This window comes from Raphanus sativus, chromosome 6 (genome assembly GCF_000801105.2).
Source record: "Raphanus sativus cultivar WK10039 chromosome 6, ASM80110v3, whole genome shotgun sequence".
Classification (NCBI taxonomy): Eukaryota; Viridiplantae; Streptophyta; class Magnoliopsida; order Brassicales; family Brassicaceae; genus Raphanus; species Raphanus sativus.
The window spans coordinates 25,428,364-25,451,422 of NC_079516.1; the positions used below are offsets into that span (position 1 = coordinate 25,428,364).

The 23,059-nt window shown below is 33.0% G+C and overlaps 5 protein-coding genes and 1 long non-coding RNA gene across 14 annotated transcripts; 4 read left to right on the forward strand and 2 right to left on the reverse strand.

The window, feature by feature from the left end:
• Window positions 1-862: 862 nt before the first annotated feature.
• On the forward strand, window positions 863-1,775 carry LOC108809697 (thaumatin-like protein 1). Its single transcript, XM_018581854.2, has one exon. The coding sequence runs from the start codon at window positions 887-889 to the stop codon at window positions 1,634-1,636; it is 750 nt and encodes a 249-aa protein (XP_018437356.1). The 5' UTR covers window positions 863-886; the 3' UTR covers window positions 1,637-1,775.
• Window positions 1,776-2,253: 478 nt separating this feature from the next.
• Window positions 2,254-3,732, forward strand: LOC108809486 (uncharacterized). The gene is made up of 3 exons (XR_001942845.2): window positions 2,254-2,473; window positions 2,855-3,105; window positions 3,207-3,732. It is a non-coding gene; the product is annotated as an uncharacterized LOC108809486 (long non-coding RNA).
• A 1,455-nt stretch (window positions 3,733-5,187) lies between these two features.
• Window positions 5,188-6,806, reverse strand: LOC108810130 (DNA mismatch repair protein PMS1-like). Of its 4 annotated transcripts, none has more exons than XR_008935674.1 (3): window positions 6,413-6,806; window positions 5,966-6,323; window positions 5,188-5,736 (listed from the first exon to the last, which is right to left on the reverse strand). XR_008935674.1 is itself a non-coding variant. In XM_018582261.2 (2 exons), the coding sequence occupies exons 1-2, from the start codon at window positions 6,635-6,637 to the stop codon at window positions 6,234-6,236; spliced, it is 315 nt and encodes a 104-aa protein (XP_018437763.1). In that variant the 5' UTR covers window positions 6,638-6,804; the 3' UTR covers window positions 5,188-6,233. The 4 variants fall into 4 exon arrangements, 1 of the variants encoding a protein (XP_018437763.1); XR_001942970.2 differs by having other exon boundaries at window positions 6,173-6,323; window positions 6,413-6,805; XR_001942969.2 differs by having other exon boundaries at window positions 6,080-6,323; window positions 6,413-6,805.
• A 2,507-nt stretch (window positions 6,807-9,313) lies between these two features.
• LOC108810732 (protein SHORT ROOT IN SALT MEDIUM 1-like) lies at window positions 9,314-11,390 on the forward strand. 6 transcript variants are annotated; one of them, XM_056988732.1, is made up of 7 exons: window positions 9,314-9,746; window positions 9,829-9,901; window positions 10,035-10,289; window positions 10,431-10,705; window positions 10,791-10,839; window positions 11,017-11,055; window positions 11,145-11,390. In XM_056988732.1, exons 3-7 carry the CDS (start codon window positions 10,176-10,178, stop codon window positions 11,286-11,288), a joined length of 621 nt encoding a protein of 206 aa, XP_056844712.1. In that variant the 5' UTR covers window positions 9,314-9,746; window positions 9,829-9,901; window positions 10,035-10,175; the 3' UTR covers window positions 11,289-11,390. The 6 variants fall into 6 exon arrangements, 4 of the variants coding, with proteins under 4 accessions (XP_056844712.1, XP_056844710.1, XP_056844711.1 ...); XM_056988730.1 differs by having other exon boundaries at window positions 9,314-9,901; XM_056988731.1 differs by lacking the exon at window positions 9,829-9,901.
• Window positions 11,391-18,243: 6,853 nt separating this feature from the next.
• On the forward strand, window positions 18,244-20,257 carry LOC108808197 (uncharacterized protein At3g43530-like). Its single transcript, XM_056987118.1, has 5 exons — window positions 18,244-18,369; window positions 18,479-18,700; window positions 18,774-19,466; window positions 19,557-19,703; window positions 19,784-20,257. The coding sequence occupies exons 1-5, from the start codon at window positions 18,244-18,246 to the stop codon at window positions 20,255-20,257; spliced, it is 1,662 nt and encodes a 553-aa protein (XP_056843098.1).
• Window positions 20,258-20,625: 368 nt separating this feature from the next.
• LOC130495674 (protein FAR1-RELATED SEQUENCE 4-like) lies at window positions 20,626-23,052 on the reverse strand. The gene has a single exon (XM_056987119.1). The coding sequence runs from the start codon at window positions 23,050-23,052 to the stop codon at window positions 20,626-20,628; it is 2,427 nt and encodes an 808-aa protein (XP_056843099.1).
• Window positions 23,053-23,059: the final 7 nt, after the last annotated feature.

Consider the following 23,059-nt stretch of genomic DNA (forward strand, 5'->3'; position numbering starts at 1 on the left):
CTATTTAATTTGGATAAAATATATATTAAATTATTTTGTATAAAATTAATAAAATTTGATATAAAAGCTGTATAATTATCAAAAAGTACAAATAAACATTATTTTTAGAATATTTATATATATAAAAGAAGTTAATAATAATACGGTTAAACATTGGGTTTAATTGAACATATAATTAAGAAAAAATAATAAATTTTGTTTGCATTTTAAATTATACTTAAGAATAGATATGTATATATTTAAAATTATAATCTAGATAGATTTTTTATCTATTTTTGGATAAAATGTATTAAATTAATTTGTATAAAATGAATTAAAAATCATATAAAAGCTGAATAATTATCAAAAAGTACAATGAACAGTATTTTTAGAATCTTCACATATATAAAAGAAGTTAATAATATTACGGTTAAACATTTTTTTTTTAAAACTGTAAAAAAATTTGAAAAACGTTTTTAGTAATAAAACTGTATAATTATAAATAATATTATGAAAATTTTAAAATATTTTTATATTATTTTTATCATATTTGAATAGATTTACTTTAATGATGATGTATAATTTATTTTTATATTATTAAATGTTTACGAAAAATATAAATATGTTACGTCACATTTAGTCTTAAGCCAAATCATCATTTTAATATGCAATGTAACATTTATTTATTTAAGATTTTTTTTTACAAAGTCAAGATGATTAGGAAGATGTCATATGTCAAAATCATTTGCTTATAGTTGGGTATATGGGCTTATTAAATTAACGGGCCAAAAAATGTTTTAGTGTGGAGCCCAGTCAAAATCACGGCCGACTCCAACCCTAATTAATATATATGAAACTTAAGAACCACAACAACTCTCACCGATTCAATTAACCCCTGCTCTCAAAGATGGGTTACGCTAAAGTCTCTTCATTTCTCTTTGTGATCATCTTTCTCACTAATGGCGGTTCCTCCACCACTTTCACCGTCGTTAACCAATGTAACTACACTGTTTGGCCGGGACTTCTCTCCGGCGCCGGAACCGCTCCCTTATCCACTACCGGTTTCTCCTTAAACTCATCCGAGTCACGGGTCATCCCCATACCCGCCTCCTGGTCCGGCCGCATATGGGGTCGCACGCTCTGCAATCAAGACCCCACCACCGGTAAATTTACTTGCGTCACGGGCGACTGTGGCTCATCCAAAATCGAATGCTCAGGCGCCGGAGGCAAACCTCCGGCTACACTAGCAGAGTTCACACTCAACGGCGCAAGTAATCTTGATTTCTTCGACATCAGCCTCGTCGACGGTTACAACGTCCCCATGATGATCGTTCCTCACGGTGGAGCCGCCGGAGTTGGTAAATGCATGGCCGCGGGTTGTGCGGCGGATCTCAACGTAGTTTGTCCAGCTCAGCTGAAACTAACGGTGGAAGACGCGGCTGGAGAGGCTGTGGCGTGCAAGAGCGCTTGCGAAGCGTTTGGAACGCCGGAGTATTGCTGTAGCGGAGCGTTTGGAACGCCGGACACGTGTAAGGCGAGTGAGTACGCTGGTTTCTTCAAAAAAGCTTGCCCGACGGCTTATAGCTACGCTTATGACGATGGGACAAGCACCTTTACTTGCTCCGGCGCTGATTACGTCATCACTTTTTGTCCTTGACGTTATAGATTCTGTTATATTTGTTTCCCTTTTGCTAGGATTTAGCATCTTTATTGCCAAAATTTATAAAAACAAATATCTAGATAATAATAGTATCTAAATATATTATTAACCATTCCAAATAATAAGTGTTTTATGGTATTTTATGGAGTTATCGATAAGTTCTAAAATTTTCTTATTCTATATTTTGCTCTATAAAATTTTTAATGGTTAGATATTTTATGAGAATATCCAATCAAAATGCTTTAAAGGAGAATTATTATATGTGAGATACTCATTAAATCCATTTAATATATATAGATCTCTTATAAATATGACATTAACTCCGTTTGAAACTTTTATGTTGAACTTTGTCTTTAACTCATTGATACTCTTAGAATATATCAGCTTATATTTCAAATTATTTTTTTGAGATAATTTTTATAATTTTAACTTGTAATCAGTTAAATAATGAATCTTATAAAATAATGGGGGAATTTCATAAATACCATTTTGATGGTATCACAATTCAACTATACCACTAATGAAATTACCTTTTCAAAATTACCACATTCATTACTGTGTAAAAGACAAAACTGACCTTATTTTATTTTCAATCCATCATCGCCTTCTTCTCTCCCGTCGTGATCCTTCTTCTCTCTCCGTCGTGATCCTTCTTTTCTCTCCGTCGAGATCCATAGTCTATCTCTCCGTCGGATCCATCGTCTCTCTCTCCGAGATCCATCGTCTCTATTTCCGTTGGATCCATCGTCTTTCTCTCCGTCGAGATCCATCTCTCTCTCCGTCGAGAATCATCGTCAAAACCTCTTGCATCAGATCATCTTTGATCACTCACAGGTTTGAAGAGATTCTAGAATCCGTTTTTTTTTCATTGGAATCTATCTCGGTTTAAGGATTACGATTTGTTGAAACATTGAGATTCATAATGTTCATCAATCTGAAAAGGGTAAATAGTTGATTAGAGATGAGTGTGCAATGTGATTGTGTGTTTTGAGATTTTAGGAATTGGGTTTACGAGTTAATTAAAGACTCTGGGTATTGAGACTTTAGTACCAAAATCATTTATAAGGATTTATAAACCCTGTGGTGGTTTGAACCAACAGTGAAATGAAGTGAGAGTTCTATTCACCTTTCTCTGGTTTTGTACTTTAAATCTCTGTGGATTATCTATCACATTAGAGCTCTACACGAAATCTTCGTTTTTTGCAATTTTTCTAGAGTTTTCTTGTGGAATCTACAAGTGGGAACACAGGGATTGGTCTTGCTTTCATTGCTGCGTCGAAAGGATATAAATGCCTGCCTCCATGAGTCTGGAAAGAAGGGTTCTTTTGAGGGCGTTTGGAGCCGAGCTTGTGTTAACTGAACCTGCTAAAGGCATGACTGGAGCTATTCAGAAGGCTGAAGAGATCTTGAAGAACACTCCCAACTCCTACATGCTCCAACAGTTTGACAACCCACCCAATCCCAAGGTCTGTGATGACTTTTTTTCCCACATTTTTTTCTCTCTAGCTGTAACATATTTTAGTGAGTATCAACCTTTGAGTACTGCATATTTTTTTTCTGTAATTAGAGTCATGTTATTGGAACCGTACATGGAGAGTTTGAGTGAGAGAATAGGAGTTATAAGTGTATTGCTCAGAAAAAGATTTGGTCTCGGTTCAGTGGCCGTAAGGAAGAAGGTCGTGGCTCGATGGTGGTTCAAGCGCTGAGTGCAGCCACAGCAAGTGGTTGCTCAGCTTTGATAACTATGCCGGTAGACACAATCAAGACGAGGCTTCAGGTTTTAGACACGGAGGAGAACGGGAGGAGACGAGCAATGACAGTGATGCCGACGGTGAAGAGCTTGATGAAGGAAGGAGGTGGGTTCGGGGCTTGTTACAGAGGGCTAGGACCAAGGTGGGTCTCAATGTCAATGTCTGCAACAACCATGATCACAACCTATGCGTTCTTGAAGCGTCTGTCCACAAAGAAGCAGAGATGATATAAAGTTATATAAACCATTTATAGTCTTAAGTTTCTCTGTTTCTTGTGTTGAAATGAAGAAACACAATGGCAAAAAAAAATGTTTATACTCTCTAATAAACAAACATAAAACAGAGCCAAGGAACAAGGAGGCTAACTAGCGCCTAAGATAACAACCAAATCACATGAAGTCTCAACTTAATCTATATTATCTTGCATGTTAGAAATCTCTTATAAGGGTTTATAAAACCATTTATAAGAACTTATAAATCATTTATAAAATTTTATAAATATATTTATAAAAGTTTTAATCTGTATATAAGGGTTTATAAAAATATTATCAGAGTTTAATATTCTTCATAGCACAATTAATAAGACTTTATAAGAGTTTATAAAATCAGTCTATAAGGCTTTCTAAATAAATTATTAAAGTATAATTCATTTATAAAAGTTTATAAAATCAGTCTGTAAGGCTTTGTAAGGATTACAAATAATTTATAAATGTTTACAAATCATTTTTAAAGATTTAGAAATCATTTATAAACCTTTATCAATATTTAATATATATTTCTATAAATGATTTATAAACCTTTATATATTTATAATGGTTTATAAAATAATTAATAAGACTTTATAAGAGTTTATAAAAAGTTTATATAAGATTTTTAAGGGTTTCTAAAAGGTTTTAATGGGTTTTGAAGAGTTTATATATGGTTTATAAAAAAATTATAAAGGTTTCTAAAACCGTATAAATATTTATATAACTATTTATAAAGGTTTATAAAACCATTTATGAACCATTTATAATTTTATAAGAGCTTATAAAACCTTGTATCAAATTATTTAAAAGGATTTATAAAACTATTTGCAAGAACTTATAAGCTATTTATAAGAGTTTATACATTTATTTATAAGTGTTTATAAACTAATTTATAAATATATTTATAAGCTTCTCATGTAACTCAGAGTTCTGAAACCACTCAGTAGTAAGATGAACACCAAGGCAGTAAAGACTCTTGGGCACTTCCTCAGAAGCAATCTGAGCATACTTAGCACTCTTCTCAGTAACAGAACTCATATGCCCTTCAAAAAGAGCAAGACTATGAATTAAGAGGACTATACACGACTCTCATCAAAATATTAGAGATAATTCCTTGTTCTCAACTAAAAGCTGTTATTACTAACATAATCTGAGAACATCAATGCTTCTCCATATTTCACTCTTCTATAAAAGAAACGATTGAACCAAACTCACATATACATCCAACTAATCTCTTCAACTATGGAACTCTTAAGAGAGATATACAATTGTTTTAGTATAAGAGATACAAACTCTGCAACTCTTATAAAGTGTTATAAATATGTAATTATTTGATCGCACAAGCCAACTCTGTAACTATTATAAAGTGTTACAAATATGCAATTCTTTGTATTTCTATCTGCAACATAAAATCATGAATCTAATAAAATTGTACAATTATTTATAAATGTTTATAAAATATTTCTAAAGTCTCTAAACCATTTATAAAAGTTTATAAATTATTTGTAAAAGTGTCTTAACCATTTATAAGGGTTTATAAAACAATTAATAAAGTCTAAAATCATGAAAAACTGTTTATAAAAGCAACATTGCAACATTGTCCTGAAAAAATCACGAAACTAATAAGCTTGGAATCAGTTGTCACAATACACAGTAACTTAAGTACTAATACATCAAAATAAATAATCAAACTCAAACGACCGGTCCCTCTCCAACAATTTCTTAGCCAATTTGGCGTGCAGCCTTCTTTTCAGCAACCAACAAACCTGAATGATCAAAGGTTAGGAGTGTAGACACTTGCTCCTTCTCTGTTCTCGTCTCAACTGTGAGATTCCCTAAGGCACATAGAGAGCTAAGAGATTCTCCTCTGAAACCAAACGTAGTCAAGTCTACTTATACTTACGGGTTGTAGACTTGTAAAGGTGCTCATCCCAAATACTGTTATAATATTATCTTTAAGTGAACCGTTCCCTTGTGTGCTCAGCACAACAGACGTTGAGTTTTATCAGTTGTGTTAGAGCAGACAAACCGCACTCCTTTCGCAATAAGTGCATATGCATGCACAAAGGAAGATTATTGAAGAAGTCATTAGTCATCGCTGAAACAGAGTCAGTAAGAAAAAGTAAGAGCACCTGACTATAGTTAAGAAACTAAGCTTCAAACATACATAGTAAAATCTACTTCCCAAAATCATGAAAATTTGTGTACTAAAAGAATCATGCAATTAAAATAGAGTAATCATCTATTTGGAACACAATACGATTCCAACAGGGAGGGTAGATATCAAACTGAAGAAATTCAGTAATAGTACATCAAAAGTAGCTTACTTTAAGGAGAATGATCACTCAAGTCTCATCATGTAACCAAGAAAAACTATATCAAGTCTAATCCAAAAAAAAAGTGTTAACCCATATATCAAAGTAATCAATATAGAAACTCACATTCAATAAAGATACAAGCTTTCCATACTCTTTGCATATATTGCGTTTAAACTCTTTGCTTTGAACATGTAAATTAGAGAAAAACTTCCTCACAGTGACAGTGGCACAAATCAGGCGTGCAGTCTTCTTCTCAGCAACCAACAAACCGGAATGATCAAAGGTCAAGAGCGTAGCAACTTTCTCCTCCTTTCTCCTCGTCTCCACCGTGAGATTCCCCAAGGCACATAGGGAGCTTAGAGCTTCTCTGAAACCAAACGTGTTTAAACTTTGAAGATCTGCCAAATCCTCTAAATGTGCTAAATCAGTGACGGTTCGTCGTCGGAGATTGTTTACCTTGAAATTGGACGGGGAAATGCCGCAGCCGTTGTCGATGACTTGGAAGTAGTCTTCGCCGTGGTCGCGGAGGTTGATTTCGATGCTGGTGGCTCCAGCGTCGAGGCTGTTCTCCCTGAGCTCCTTGACGGCGGAGGAGAGGTCTAGGATGACTTGTCCGGAGAAGATTCTGTGAACGGCGGCTCTGTTGATGGGTTTGATCAACGGAGACGAATCTCCTTGCATTTACATAACCTCGAAACAATATCGATCAAACACTCTTCAAAATCGTCTCACAGTAATCTGGGAAGAACGTAAGCTTGGCTGATGGATTGAGAAGGTGACGGTTCTCACCGGAGTGGTCCAATCACGCCGGAAATTTTGAGCGGACACGGTGAAGAAAGATCTAGGAGAATAGAGAATAGAGAATAGGTTTATTAGTTAGGGGTATAATGGTATTTTGATCATTAAAAATTTGGTGGTATAGTTGATTAGTGTAAACTTAAAAAATGGTATCATGAAAGTGGTATTTTTAGCAATTTCCCATAAGTAATTATATATTTAAAAATGAAAGAATTAAATTAAACATCAATCTGAAAATGTATAGTAAAATAAATAATTAGTAAATATACAATATAAAAATAGAAACATTATATTAAACATTTATCGTGATATTCGAATATGTAAATATACAATATAAGAAAAATAAATAAATAATAAGTAAATATACATTATAAAAAATAGAAATATTAAATTAAACATCTAAAATATTATTATCATTTAATATAAAGAAAATAAAAAATTAGAATAAGTAAATATATAAAATATAAGAAATATAAAAAGTAAATTAAACATCTAAAATAATATTATCATTTAATATAAAAAAATAAAAAATTAGAATAAGTAAATATATAATATAAGAAATATAAAAATAAATTAAACATCTAAAATAATATTGTTATTTAATATAAAGAAAATAGAAAATTAGAATAAGTAAATATATAATATAAGAAATATAAAAAGTAAATTATTAAATACACAATATAAAAAATAGGAACATTATATTAAACATTTATCATGATATTAGAATATGTAAATATACAATATAATAAAAATAAATAAATAATAAGTATATATACATTATAAGAGATAGAAATATTAAATTAAACATCTAAAATAATATTATCATTTAATATAAAGAAAATAGAAAATTAGAATTAGTGAATGTACAATAAAAGAAATATAAAAGTAAATTAACCATCTATCTGAAAAATCTATAGTAAATTAAATAATAAGTAAATATATAATAGACATATAAAAAATTATAATATTACATTAAACATCTATTATAATATTAGAATAAGTAATATAAAATATAGGAAAAATAAATAATAAGTAAATATACAATTTAAGAAATCTAAAATATTACATTAAACTTCTATCTCAAAAGTATATGATAAAAATAAATAATAAATAAATATACAATAAAAGAAATATAAATATTACATTAAACATTGGAACATTACATAATTTGATATAAAAGCAAAACAATTTTCTTGTTCTATATTTTGCTTTATAATTTTTTTAATCATTATATATTTTATGAGAATATCCAATAAAAATGATTTAAAGGAGAATTATTATACGTGAGGTTTAAAAATGATTTAAAGCAAAATTATTATACGTGAGTTACTCATTAATCCATTTAATATATTTAGATCTATTATCAATATGACATTTAACTCCGTTTGAAACGTTTATGTCGAACTTTTATCTTAAACTCATTGATACTCTTAGAATATAAAGCTTATATGTTAAATTACTTTTAATACAATTTTATAATATTAATTTGTAATCAGTTAAATAATGAATCTTATACAAAAATTAAAAGTAAAAAATTACAATAACTAAATATATAATATAAGAAAAAATAACTAAATATACAATTAAGAAATGAAAAAACTAAATTAAACATATATCTGAAAGTAAATATGCAATATAAAAAATAAAATATTACATTAAACATTTATCATGATATAATAATAAGTAAATATACAATGTAAAAAATAAAAAGTAGATATACGATATAAAAAATATTAAAACTAAATTAAACATCTACCTGAAAATTTATAATAAAATAAATAATAAGTAAATATACAATGTGCATATAAAAATTAAAATATTACATTAAATATCTATTATAATATTAGAATAAATAAATATAAAATATAATAAAAATAAATATTAAGTAAATATCCAATATAAGAAATAAAAAATTCATTAAACATTTATCTGAAAATGTATAATAAAATAAATAATAAGTAAATATACAATACAAGAAATAGAAATATTAGATTAAACATCTAAAGAAATATTTTCATTTAATACAAAAAAATAGAATAATTAAATATATAATATAAGAAATATAAACAATAAGTAAATATACAATATCAGAAATAGAAAAATAAAATTAAACATCTATCTTAAAAATTTATAGTAAAATAAATAATAAATAAATATATAATATAAAAATAAAAAATATTACATTAAAAATTTATCGTAATATTAGAATAAAAATAAAGAATAAATAAACATACCATATATGAAATATAAAATTACATTATATATATATATCTAAAAATGTATAGCAAAATAAATAATAAGTAAATATGTAATATAAAAAAATATTACATTAAATGTCTATGATAATATTGTCATTAGATATAAAATCAAAACAATTAAAATAAGTAAAATAAATAATAAGTAAATTTTCTTATATAATAAAGTAAGCTTGTATGGCTTTTTAGAGAGCCACCTCAGCATCAGAGCATGGGGGCATTTTTTGCCGCGTGCCAACTTTTCAATCTGACAAAAACATGGTTCTTTTTTTTTTGTCTGTAATTTTTTTTTTAATTAAAGCACGACTTTTTATTTATCTCCCAATACGGGCATCACTACAATAAGCTTATACAAGAAATCAAGCAAAATCGGTACAACCACAAGATTTGGTAAATTAGACTCATCGGATACACAACCAAGTTGTTGGGCGCAACTTCGGATCCTTCCATCTTCTTCACCTTATCCGGGTTACTCCGGGGGAAGTTTTCACTTCCACTCTCCTTCTTGCACAATTTATTGTAGTCTCTGAAGCTCACAAGAGGAACGAGGGTCCAGAATCCATACCTGACTTCCAAGACCAAGCACAAATGTGCATTCCTCCACAAACAAGAACGATGGGTTGAGTTGAGGCAGCATCCAAAGCATGAGGGAAATGGGTACCTGCAATAAGATGAAGGGATTCAACCTGCCAAACAAGCCGCAAGGACAAAACATGGTTCTTTCTTCGCGAAAAAAGGTTTAGCGTTTATTAGTTGTTCACAAGTTTTGACCGTTTAATTCATGTGGCCTAGAACTAACTAATCTTAGCCCACCAAAAGAGTCCATATGAACTTCCATCTGCTTCCTCGGCTAGGAAACTCTTGCTTCCACAACCTATGGGATACCACCTTTGTAATGCTTCTTCTCTACATTCACACCTCCCCCCATATAACATTAAATTCACATACCCTGTTAATGTGTGATTCCTATCCTTTCATCCTATAAATAGGTATTTACACAACTAACTCCTTGCAATTGCAATCAGATTCGCTGAGAAGATATGTGTTCGTCCAATACGGTGAAGCCACCAGGGTTCGAGCCCCGGTCACTGGAAAATTAACATTTCGGCATTGCCATGGACAGAAGACCGACACGTGACAACACGTGACTAGTCTGGATCACTTATATGGGGCCAAGATACCTATGTTTAATTCAAAATAAAATATCTGTTCGTCAAGAGGGCGTGGTGGCTGGCTATGGACAACAGCTCTACGGTTGTCAATCGGGTTATCCTCAGAATGTACGATCATTTTTTATCAATCTTACCACTAAATTTGATTGAATTTTATCCTCACTTCATTGCATGTCAATTCATTGCGGACTGATGAATTACTCATTGTTCAAGATAATTCTTGGCTGATTTGGTTATATTAATATGTAGCTTGGAACTGCTTATCCTGGAAGTACAGTCAGTGGGGCAGAAGGGGTATCTCAGATTCCTTTGACCTCTCGCCAGCCATCCATCATTATTTGCAGGAAAGTCTCTTGTAGATCTCATTTATCCACAGCCACTCATTACAGAAAGCATGGGTCGGTCTATGGAGCAACTTCTCTTAACAGCTCTCAGCCTTTAAGCACACAAGGCGTAGGGCGTTGCAAAGTGAAACAACTGCTCGATATGCTGCTTCACAGTGTGACACTATTCTCCACATCCAAGTACACAAACTTAATCTACGTTGTTTTCTCTTGGAAGTTTATAACTGTGAATGCTTAACTCATTCCTTCTCTGTTCTTTTAACAGGAAAAAAACAGCTTTGTTCAGGACATCCTTTAAGTGCTTAAACCGGGAGGTAAAGTACTCCATCTCCTGAGTTTTCTGAGTACATAAAACAGAGAGATATGATCTCGATGATGTTCAAGCACAAGGCAGGTTTGTTTATTTTGACAAAGATATGTTTTTAGTGTGTCCAAACCCTTTCTCTTACTCTTAGCACAAATATGAATTGAGTAGATGCTAAAATACGCAGGCTTTAACGATGTTATCGCAGAGAACCGTTACTGAACAGGTAAATGAATCTAATATAAACGATTTGGAAACCGAAAGTTATTAGTTTTTAACCAAGTTTGTTTTGGTATTTTGGTTGATATAGTTTAGAAACTCCTGAGACTTGAAATAGAGAATGTGGAGAAAGAAAAGGAAGATTTCATCTCCGACTTCTCCAAAGTCAGTACCTTTCTGTTTCAAAAAATCATCTGGTTAGCAACATCCAAAGCTGTATCTATTGATTTACTGTTTTGAGTATCTAAATCTTATAAAATAAATAGATAATTGGCATGTATGCCCATAGATGGAGTCTATATAAGCTATTTACCCATGGTAAATTCAACAATTTTTTCTTCCTGTTTTACTCCTACTTCACACTGCCTCCTACACGCACAACTCTTTGATTTGTGTCAGATTTTCCAGCAGACTTTGTTTCCTGCTATCTATTTCTCTTTCATTGTCGTAGATTCCATCTCTCTTCTCTCTTGTTTTTCGTTCTAATTTTTCTTTTTTTCTTATATTTCTAATTCATAACTATGTTTCTTCTGATGGTAAATTTTGCAATCAATTGTAATCTCTGATTCAGATAAATGATAATATTTTTCATAGAATCACGAGTGATTTCAAATTCATAACGTAATTATTATCGGATAACTATATAATTTGATGTTATATGGTGTTAGTATCTAAATAATCATACAATACTCGTTAACTACAAAGTTAACCGACAACACAAGTTTTTTTTCAGCTAACAATGCGCATCCCTAAACTTTATAGTTATACAATGTCTAAAATATGCATCGTCAACTACAAGGTTAGCCGTTAATAATTATTGGATATCTTATTATATAAAGCTTGGTTCTTCAAAGTTACTAATTGACATGATCGCGACAAGTGTTATTAAAAATTTTAAGATTGCGACATGTTTTAATCTAAATTATAATTAAAAATATATATTAAGATAATAATAAAAACAAATTTTGTTAAAAAATAATTGTAAGTATATCTAATAGTAATTTTCCATTTTAAAATCCGAAACAAAACATAGTTGCAAATAATTATTTGATAGTAATTTTCCTTTTAATATTTTTAAAGAGGTTAAAATTTATAATGATATAAAATATATATACTAAGATAACAAAAAATGAATTTTGAAATAAATTAATTTTAAAATTGATTTAATAGTAAAAAGGAAATTTTTAAAAAATACTTAATAATATTCTAAAATTACTTAATAGGAAATTTGGTTCTTCAAAGTTGTTATTTAACATGATTGTGACACATGACAGTTATATATTTAAAATTGTGATATGTGCTAAACTACTTTATAATTTAAAATAAATATATAAGATAATAAAAACGATTTTTGGTGAAATTAATTATATAGTAAATTTCCATTTTAAAAATCTTAAACAAAATATTATTTAATAGTAGTTTCTTTTTTAATAATGCGACATGTTTTAGAATATATCATGATTAAAACAATATATACTAAGAAAATAAAAAAAAAAGAATTCTGAAATTATTTAATAGTAAAAAGGAAAATTTAAAAATTACTTAATAATATTCTTTTAGAAATATTATTTGATAGTAATTTTTCTTTTAATATTTTGAAGTTGTGTTAGAATATCTCATGATTAAAAATATATATACTAATAAAATTAAAAGAAATTGAAGAAATATTTTTCGTAAATTTAATAGTAAAATTTAATTTTAAAAATATTTAGTAGTAAAATTTAATTTTAAAAATATTTAATTGTAAAATTTAATTTTAAAAATTATTTAATAGTAATATTTTTAAAAAATTTCCTTTTTACAAATCTTAAAGAAGAGAAGTTTGTAAAATAACTTATTTAATACTAATTTTCCTTTTCCAAAATCCAAAAAAAGATAATTGTAAAAGATTATTTGATATTAGTTTTCTTTATAAAATTTTTACATTTGTTAAAATATCTTATGATCAATAAAATATATTGGAAGATAATAAAAACAAATTTATGTTTTAAAAAGTAATTTTTTGCAGGATTGAGCAAGAAAAATATCTGATGAGTTTTATTGCATGTTCTTTCACATCTTCGCGTGTCATCTTTTTTTTGTCACATGAGGAAATAACCATATATCTTTTTTTTTGTCACATGAGGAAATAACTAGATATTCTTATCTTCACATTAATGATGTTGAACTTTTTCTAAAAAGAATATAATTGTCATGCTGTTATACATTAGTTATTATTATAATTATACTTAGCCGTTTGTACATATAGATATAGTGGTGAACATGAATCGGATATCCGGATTTTTGGAGATATTTTGATCCGATCCATTTTGTTATAATAATCAATTATTTGATCTAATTTGATCTGTAGCCACACGGATATTCAGTGCTCCATATATTCAGATAATTTTAGATTTTCGACCAGATATCCGATTCTGCAAAAATAAATTAAAATTAGTAAATAAATAAAAAATTCCAAAAATAAGATAAAATAATAATAAAATTTTATTACAAAAATTTTAAAATTCTAATAAATAACTTAATAAATTTATTAAAAAGTACTATAAAACTTATATACAATATAATTTATATATATATGTCTTTACATACATGTATATGTATTCATATAACGGATCAGATCAGATATTCATTCTTAATAATATTAGTATTTTGTGATTTGCTTCGTTTCTTACAGATATTGCCTATAAGTATTTTCTTTGCTTCGTAGAGTTACATATATTTGGAATTTCGGTTCAAATCGAAACAGATAAAATCAAAATTTACGGATATTTTGTCCAGCTGTTATGCTATTGTGACTAAGTTAATGTGACTATTATGCTTATATGTGATTATGATTATGTGTGTTTATTCTTATCAACATATAAAAATTGGTTATGTTGTTGTAGATCATGCTACTATGAAATTTAAATCAAAGAGAACGATTTTCCAATGGATTGTTGTAGGTCATGCTATTAAGGAATTTAAATCAAAAAGGAAGACTTTCCAATAAAATAATGTTATGAATAACTCGCCTATACAACATGAATATTGAAGCCGAAATCCTAACCGGAAGTTATGTGGAAAAACAGATTTGTATTCTTAGAATAAGTCTCATACCGACGTATGCAAGATGACCTTTCAAAATAAAAAGAATTCAATTTTCTATAAGAGTGTTCTATGAAATGACTATCAACCAAAGTTAAGGTCAAAGATTAAAAAGTTGGTCTATTTGTCAAGTCCAGTCTTACAATTATATGTCACACTATCAAGAGTCACTACAACTGGAGAACTTCGAATTTTTAAAACATAGCGACAATAGTGTTTTACAAAATATTGTATATAGAAAAAGATGTTAAAGTCACACCATGAATGTTAAAGTAAATAAATTTGATGTTTTATCTAGAAATATATTCGATATTTAGCTGACTATCGATAAAACATATTGACTGGTGTTATGTAATATTAATATTTTTAATTGTTTCGTTTTTAGTTTGTCTTAAACAATATAAACAATATAGAGAGTTCACAGTTCTATATATTTCAATTAACTATAGCTAATATTATTTTGAAAAATAACAAAAAGTGAAGTATTTATTAAAAAATGAAAATATAAATGTACTATTTAAAACACCATTATTATTGAAATAGAATATTAATAAAAAATTATGTAAGAAAACATATTATTATTATTAAAATGTCACTAATATAGACTGAAAATTCAAGAACTAGCGTGAGAAAAATATTTACAATCTTTTTATGTGTTCCTGAACTAAAACATCAAATAAAACCCGTGCAACGCACGGATCCATATCTAGTGTAACATAAAAGGTAGCTTATCGTTACTTCTAAGTTATATTGTTAACTGTATTGTTAAAGAATCTGTCAACTACAAAGTTAACCGAGAAAACAAATTAGTTTCAACTAACATAATGTATACCGCTAATTTTTATAGTTATAGAGTGGCTAAGATATGCAATACTCGTCAACTATAAATTTAACCGTTAATAATTATTATACATGTAACATACCATATGCAACACTCATCAACTACAAAGATTTCCTAGATTTTTATTATTATTTATGTTATATACCATATATTCTGACAGCTAAACCAAGAAACAATTGTAGTCTAGTGGTTATTGTGTAAATGTATAACAGCAACCAGGGTTGGGTTCTACCCCAAGTCGGGTTATTTTTTTTTGTCGGGTTTTCTTGTTTTTTAATGAAGGATAAGAATGTTATTTCTCATTCATCTTCCTCAATCTACTGCAACCCTAAATCAGCCGTACATATTTTTTTCAGCTTATTTTTCAATTTTCTTGATGATTTTGAGTCATTTAATCATGTTTCTTTGTTAAGGATAACAAAATAAGATAGATTCATGATAAATTTGTCGATTTTAAACTTGAAAAACCCAGATTTTTTTTGTGATTCGATTTTACCCGATGAATTTTGTGGAGGAGAAGTCACATAGCCTCTGAGCTTTTAAATATTATAGGCATCTGCGGTCCTGACACACCTTTTCGCTTTCTCTGCCGCGTCAGTGTACGATGCCAGACATTTGGTCAGGAAGGAAGGGTATTTATCTTCTCCGGTACCAAATGGCATGACAAAACTAGTTTATGTTCCATTTTGCACCAAATCTCTGATGCGGATCCTTGTTATGTATAGTTAGACAAATGTCCCTAAAATAAATGCAGGAAGACTGTGAGGACATTGTTGGATGATGGAAGGCCAGCTGTAGAGAAATGCTTCGGGTGTGCAGAAGTGGAAACTTTTCTTTTTTTTTTGTCATCTGGTAGATTAATATTGATTTTGAACATCAAACTTACACAAAGCCGGCTAGGAACACATTCCCACCGGAGCCAAGAGCCGGCAAGGACCTAGATCCCTCCAGAGTTAAGTTCAAACAAAACAACAAATTCCTAACTATAAACAACAGATGATTAGCTTTAGTACATGTAAAGCCAAAGACAGACAGAGCTCGGAAGTAAAATACTCAACCTCGACCTCAACAACAAGCCAAACTCTGTTCAAGCCTACAGGGCGATGGCTCAATAGCAATTAAAACCAACTTGAAAGGAGACCAAATGAAGCACACGTTGCGAACATCACCAAAACATAGAATGAATCCAGAGAAGTTAAAAACCTTAACCGTTGCTGTAACACCCTTCAATTCCAACTAAAACTCGCCATTGGACCTTGATTGGGCTCTCCACGCGCCTCATATGTAGCGCCACATACTCATCACCACACCACAGCCAAGCCTAGAAAAGCTTCTGGAAGTCCCTTTATTAAAACAGCCGGTAGTCGGAAATTAACTACTCTAAATCCACGAAACAGATAACAACATGGTGGCAATCTACAATCCAAGAGAGCAAAAGCTCCCCAGTCCCAACCATAAACATCGCCTTTAATCCTTTCAAAACACCAGATGAGCTCACCGTAGGTCAATGCTCTGTCCCTCAAGACTCACCCGCACGGTCAAAGCAAACCGGAAGCCAAAATTGAAAAATAGCTTCGACGAAACCGAAAGCCGACTACTGCCTCCAACCACCGTTCCCTACCTCATCGAGAAGCCAGAAGAAGAAGACCCACCGCAGCGACTGAAACATCCTACCATCGGAGTTCATTCGAGTGTGAATCCCTACTCCAGAATCGCGCACATATCGGGAGGAGAGCGCAAGGTCGTGGCAGCAGCAAAACGGAGACTTCATTTCAACATCTTCGAAAATGGCAACCAAACAGGAGCTAAGTAGACACGAAGAGGGCTAACTTCACCGGCGCCGGAACCCTACCAACTCGTCCACAACCACCGCACAGAAGCCACCGCGACCCCAGCCCACCGCTACTCCAACCCAGCTTGAGCAAACGAAGATCTGAACCACAATCCAACCAAATCTTCTTGCTAAAACTAGATCTGAAGCCAAAACATTGAAGACATCAAAAGAGAAAATCCACAAGACTATAAGCAGAGATGAACGGGATTGCTCCCGACGGCGGCGAGATAACGCCAAACCGCCGGAGCAGAAAGAAAACACGACGACGGCGGCTCTTTGCGACTAGGGTTTGCTCGAGAGAAAAGGGTGTTTTATTGTTTTCAATGAAGTGGAAACTTTTCATATCCAACAAAATTTATAACTCTTTTATTTTTAAATCTGTGTTTGCTTCTTCAATAATAAAAATATTATTTCCGTTTGGCAATGATATTATGTGGACTTGGACTTTAACACCAATTACCCCTTTGACTCACAAAAAATGCTCAGATCTCCCACCAATAAAATATAATTTCTTTTCTATTTAAATTTAAATACGAAAATGCTCTAAATACATGTCTAACCCTTTAAAAATCTGATAATTACATGACCCAACCACAAAAACCCGACCCACCCAGACTCAATTGGGTACAACCCAATTACTAAACTAAAACGCCGCGTTTCTCTCTTCTCTCTCCCTCAGACATTTCGATTTCGGATTTCTCATTCCCCCTCAGACAAAAGAGCGATGTCCTCCCCTCGTCGTCCTCATCGATCCGATCCCCTTCTGTTCTCCTTCTGAAACCCTAGCCTTCGTCGAGTCCCCTTTGTTCGTTCATCCTTGGTCCTCTATCGAAATCGATAACCCATCAATCTTAATTCTCTCTTTTTCTTTGTCTCTGTCTCATCATCTCGGTTCCCATCATCTCTCTTTGTCTTTGTCTCTAAAACTGCTTCGTTTCTTCTTCCTTCTCCACCAAATCGAGTCTCCATTTTCTTTCTTCTGGTAAGTGATTAATTTCCCTTTGATTAATCTCCAACTTTGTTAGTAGAATTGAAAAATAAATTTGGGGATAATTTGTAAGTTGTAGAAGAAATGAAAGTAGTGTCTTAGTAAGCGAGATTGTGGTTTGAAATTTGGAAAAAAATGGTGAAATACTACAATTGATTTGGATAAGTTAGAACTGAAACATAGAAAAAGTTGCGATTTTTGTGTAGAGTTGGTGATTTATTGACTCTCAGATAAATGTAAACTGAAAGAGATTTTGTGATTTATTGAGTGAATATGTTTTGTTGTTGTGACTGGGTTTTGATAAAAATAGCTATTTTTGAGAATTTTTTCTTACTGGATTTTTGAGTAAATGAATATTGTTGGAGATTATGCAAAGTAATAACTCTGGGTTGTGACTAAATGTGTGTTGTTGTTGTTGTTTTTCGTGGATGTTAACAGGAAATAGCTAATGGCAGGTAGAGGAGGAAAAACGAAAAGTGGGAGAAGCTCAAGAGCTCAAAAATCCGATGGTCCTGCTGTTGAGGTGCTATCAGAAGAAAACACTAGTGATGATCTGCCTGAACACCCCTCTAAGGTACAGTATTCTTTTGGTTTTAGTAATAAATTGTGATTGCTTGGTTAGGTTTAATTAGGAGTTTAACGCCAAATGTTGTTAATAATTAAATGTCAATGTTGTGTATCAGAGAGGCCAGAAAAGGAGTCGTCCAGCTACTAGAGGTGGAGTCTCTAGTAGAACTAGAGCTAGAAAAGCGGTGTCTTATGGGAATGAACCCGTAGGAGATGATGCAGTCGAAGAAGAGAGTCCTCGAGTCCAGAAAGAGAGTGCACCAATGAGAGATACGAATGTAGCTTCGTTCTCACTTGATACTGAAAGCGAAGACATGTCTGCTGCTGTGTCCTCTAAGGTAATTTGTGCAATTATTTTACTAGTCTTATTAGAGTAAAAAATGACTAATACATTATATATTTTGACTGCAGGAAAGCCAACCATCGCAGCCTCTTGAATTGTACTTCAAGAGCACAGAGTACCCGAAGACTTGCAAGATTCAGTCGAAGTGTAAATTGAAGGACACAGTCGACCTGATTAAGGGGTTAAAAGAAGAAGTCGCCTGGTTCACAAGCCATCCACAGTTTTGTCATTTCTTCCACATGCCTGATGAAGAATTCCGGAAGCTCCAAGGAATGTGGATGTTACTCCTGCGCACCATTAAAATTGAAGGAGAAGATGCTGCATGGTTTGGGGTGAATGGTGTGCCCATCCGATATTCTATGAGGGAGCATGCCCTCATCTCTGGCTTGGACTGCCATGAGTATCCGAGGAGGTATTTGGAGCTCGGCAGTACTAAGTTTGTGGAGTATTACTTTGGTAAGAAGAGGATCACCATATTAAATGTGGAGCAGAAGCTGCGGTCTATGAAGCAACCATGTATTGATAGATTGAAGATGGCTGTCTTGTTCTTCCTTGGTCGGGTTATCAGAGGAGGGAAGGATTCCGGACCATTAGACCCGTTCATCTTGAGGATAGTGGAAAATTTAGATGACTGCATAGACTTTCCATGGGGTCGTCTAACATTTGAGGAAGCAATAAAGGAGTTGAAGCATGTGATGAAGCGTCTGGATGGTGAAGTGACCACTGCAACCAGCTTTAATGGATTCATAATTCCGTTAGAGGTAAAGCATACAATTTATTTAATTTTTTTGTTATTCATAACCGCAATATGACACAGTAACACTTCATTTATGTAAGTTTTGGCTTTTAAGTGTATTCCTAAGCTAGGGAAAAAATTCAGAATCTCTTTACCTGGCGCCAGTGGAGATTGTCCTAGGATGTGCAAGAGCCGGTTTATTCATACTAGCATGAAGGGTTATCCTTTGGAAGATATATATGATGCGTTTGGAAACACAAAGGTATACCCTTATATCATATATAGTAGAAAATAGCAGAATATTGAAACTGAAATTTCTGAATGTTTTTTTTTTGTTTTCAGACTATTCACAGTGTGTTGGTTCCAACTGTGGATGAGCAAACTTTGCTAGCTCGTATCATTGATCCGGAGCCAGAGTATCACCGTGAGGGCAGCAAAAGTGATAGGTGGAATCACTGGCTTAATGTGAAGCAGAAGAAGATTTGGTGGAAAGAGTTGTATGAGTCAGATATTGCTGCACGAGTGTTTACAAAGAAGAAGGACAAAGAAAAAGTGATGATTGAAGCAGGTTCTTCTTCTAATGTTGGCATGGAGTCGATCTTGAAAGGTTTGGAAGAGAGGATGGTGAAAGTCATGGAAGAAGGATTTTCTGGAATTAATTTGACAGTAGATACAAAGCTGGAGGCTATGTATTGGACGTTGGATGAACTTGAGAAGTCCCAACGAGTTCTGAAAGCCAAGTATAAGAAGATAGAAAAGAGGCTGGCTTCTATAGAAGAAGAAAAGGGTCATGAGGATGTGGAGTTTAGACAGTGAAATGATTTTGATTTTGATTATGGTAGAGATCAGAATGAGCAGGGTCAGGAGGACAAGAAGGACAAGGAAAACAGTGAGAAGAGTGAGGAAAAGAAGAAGAAGAACAAGAAGAAGAAGAACAAGAAGGAGGACAAGGAAAACAGTGAGAAGGGTGAGGAAAAGAAGAAGAAGAACAAGAGAAAGAGGAGCAAGAAGAAGAAGGAGTAATCCAAATAACACTTAGTAAAACAAGTAATTCTTAGTAATACAAATAACACATAGTAAAACCAGTAACTCCTAGTAATACAAATAACACATAGTAAAACCCGTAGAGTCTAGTAAGTCAAGTAACACATAGCAATACCACATAATAAAACAAATTTCAACAATCAAACACCTGAACCTGAACCACTTCCACATTCAAAATACGCTCCCATACCTCCTCCCCTGGCTCTGCCTGTACCTGTGCCTGTGCCTCTTCCACTTCCTCTGCCTCTTTTTTCTCTTCCACGAGCTTCTCCTGCTGATGGATACCTTGTTTCTTGCGGTTTTCCTTTCTTGACTTCAAATTCTGGAGGAAGTACTTTCTTTGCTTTAACTTCTTCTGGTATAACCCAATCAGACATATGAGGAACGGGGTATATTGTCCTGTGATAAGCCAAAGCCCATTGCTCCACCAAATAGTACTGAGAACAATACTCAGAGAGATGGAGTTCCCTTCCCGCTTTTTTTGTCATGAACGTGGCAGCAGCTACTGCATGAACACATGGATATTTGTCTTTATCAAATTGCTCACAAGTGCACGTTTTCATAGCCATGTCCACAGTATAACGCTTCCCATCACTACCATGCACACTGTACTCGAGATGGAAGCTGTTTAACTCGTCAACCGTAAGAACCCCTGCATCAATACATCTTTTAGACATTTCTTCCTCCACAATAGGCACAAGCTTTAAAGCGGGAGGTTGTTCAGCTGCCTCCTTCCTGTGCTTGTTAAACCATTCAGCTATTTTTCCAATGATAAAATCAAACATTGGAAGTAAAGTCAACTTTCTTGCGTCTTTAATAACACCGTTAAAAGATTCTGCTGAATTGGTGGTGTCAACATTGTACCTAACTCCTTCAAAGTAACACCTTGCCCATTTCTTTTGTTCACAACTTTTTTTAAGATACTCCGCTGCACTAGGATACCTCATGCAAAAAGTGTCATAAAGGGCCAAGAACTCTGCCTCTGTATAAGCGTGTGCGCACTCCATAAACTTAAATGCACACGTGTCTTTGTTGTTACGGACGTAGCCTTTAACATTCTGAGACAAATGCCATATACAATACCCATGAGCCGCCTGATGGAACACTAGACGCACTGCCTTGATCAACCCTTTGTTTCTGTCCGAAAGAAACACCAATCCAGGGACATCAGATATCACTGATTTCAACTGTTCCATAAACCATAGCCAACTCTCATATTTCTCACCATCTGCAACACCAAACGCAATTGGGTAGTGGTGATGATTGGGATCTTGAGCAGTTGCAATAAATAACACTCCACCATAAACAGTCTTCAGGTGTGTTGCATCCACAACGAGAACTTTTCTCATCGCGCGGAATCCTTCTATGCTAGCTCCCAAAGCCCAAAACAGATACTTAAATTTTTTGCCCTCATCCACAACCACACGAGTTATTGTGTCAGGATTCACCTGCTCCAGCACGTGCATATAACAATATAATAAAGAATAACTCTCTTCAGGAGTTCCGCGCACTTTATTAGCAGCTAGTCTTTTTCCTCTATATGCTGTTGTATATGACACTTGCACAGCAACCCTGCGATGAACCAAGTCCATCAAAGCTTTGGGACGTGGTGTGTCAAAACTGCCGGGATAATCTTGGGCCAAAACAGATGCAACAATTTTTTGTGTGCCTCTCCTTCTATTAGGCAGTGTTCTTGTGGTAACAACAGAACATCTATGCTGCTTAATGTAAGTTCTAACAGTCCAACGATCTGAATTCGTTAACTTTGCAACACGCACACGCCACTTGCAGCCTTCTTTTTCTCCTCGGCATTTTATCACATATCTCTTACTATCCGACTTAATTACCTCATACTCAAAACACTTCAGATGTGAAGCCTTCTGAATATGAGTTTGCGCTTCCTCCTTGGTTCTAAATTCTTGACCTATAACCAAATCCATACCATCATCACGCTCCTTATAGACAACTTGTGAGACTTCAACTGATGGTCCTGCTTCTCTTTCGGTGACATTCTCATGCATCTCAGTGTTTTCGTATAAAGTGAGCATACCACCAGTACCTTCATTATCAGTTGCACCCATCTCAGTACCATCCTCATCAACAGCCTCTGTATCAATCGTCTCTGTATCAGTAGCCTCTGTATCAATAGCTTCTGTATCAATAGCCTCTCTATCAGTAACCTCTCTATCAGTAACCTCTCTATCAGTAGCTTCTCTTTCAGTAGTCTCTCTATCCGATAGACCGCCATAGAAATCAGTGTGATCATCTGTTTGGCTGAGCTCCACATGTAGAACACTTCTACAATTCTCTTGATTTACTTGCATTAGATAAGCAAAAACTTCTTCATCATCACAGATATATGATGGCTTATTCGAATACATTACCATTGGAAAGTAACTAATCTTCACTATCATCTTATATTCATCCACCTTTATCTTCCTGCAAATACGCTCAACCAAAACAGAGTATGTGACCTCCTCCACTGGTTTCTTCAAGACAATAGTGTGAATTTCATCTTTCCCTTCACCATCTCCCGAAATCCATTTCGTATCAGCCCCATCCTTCATATAATAT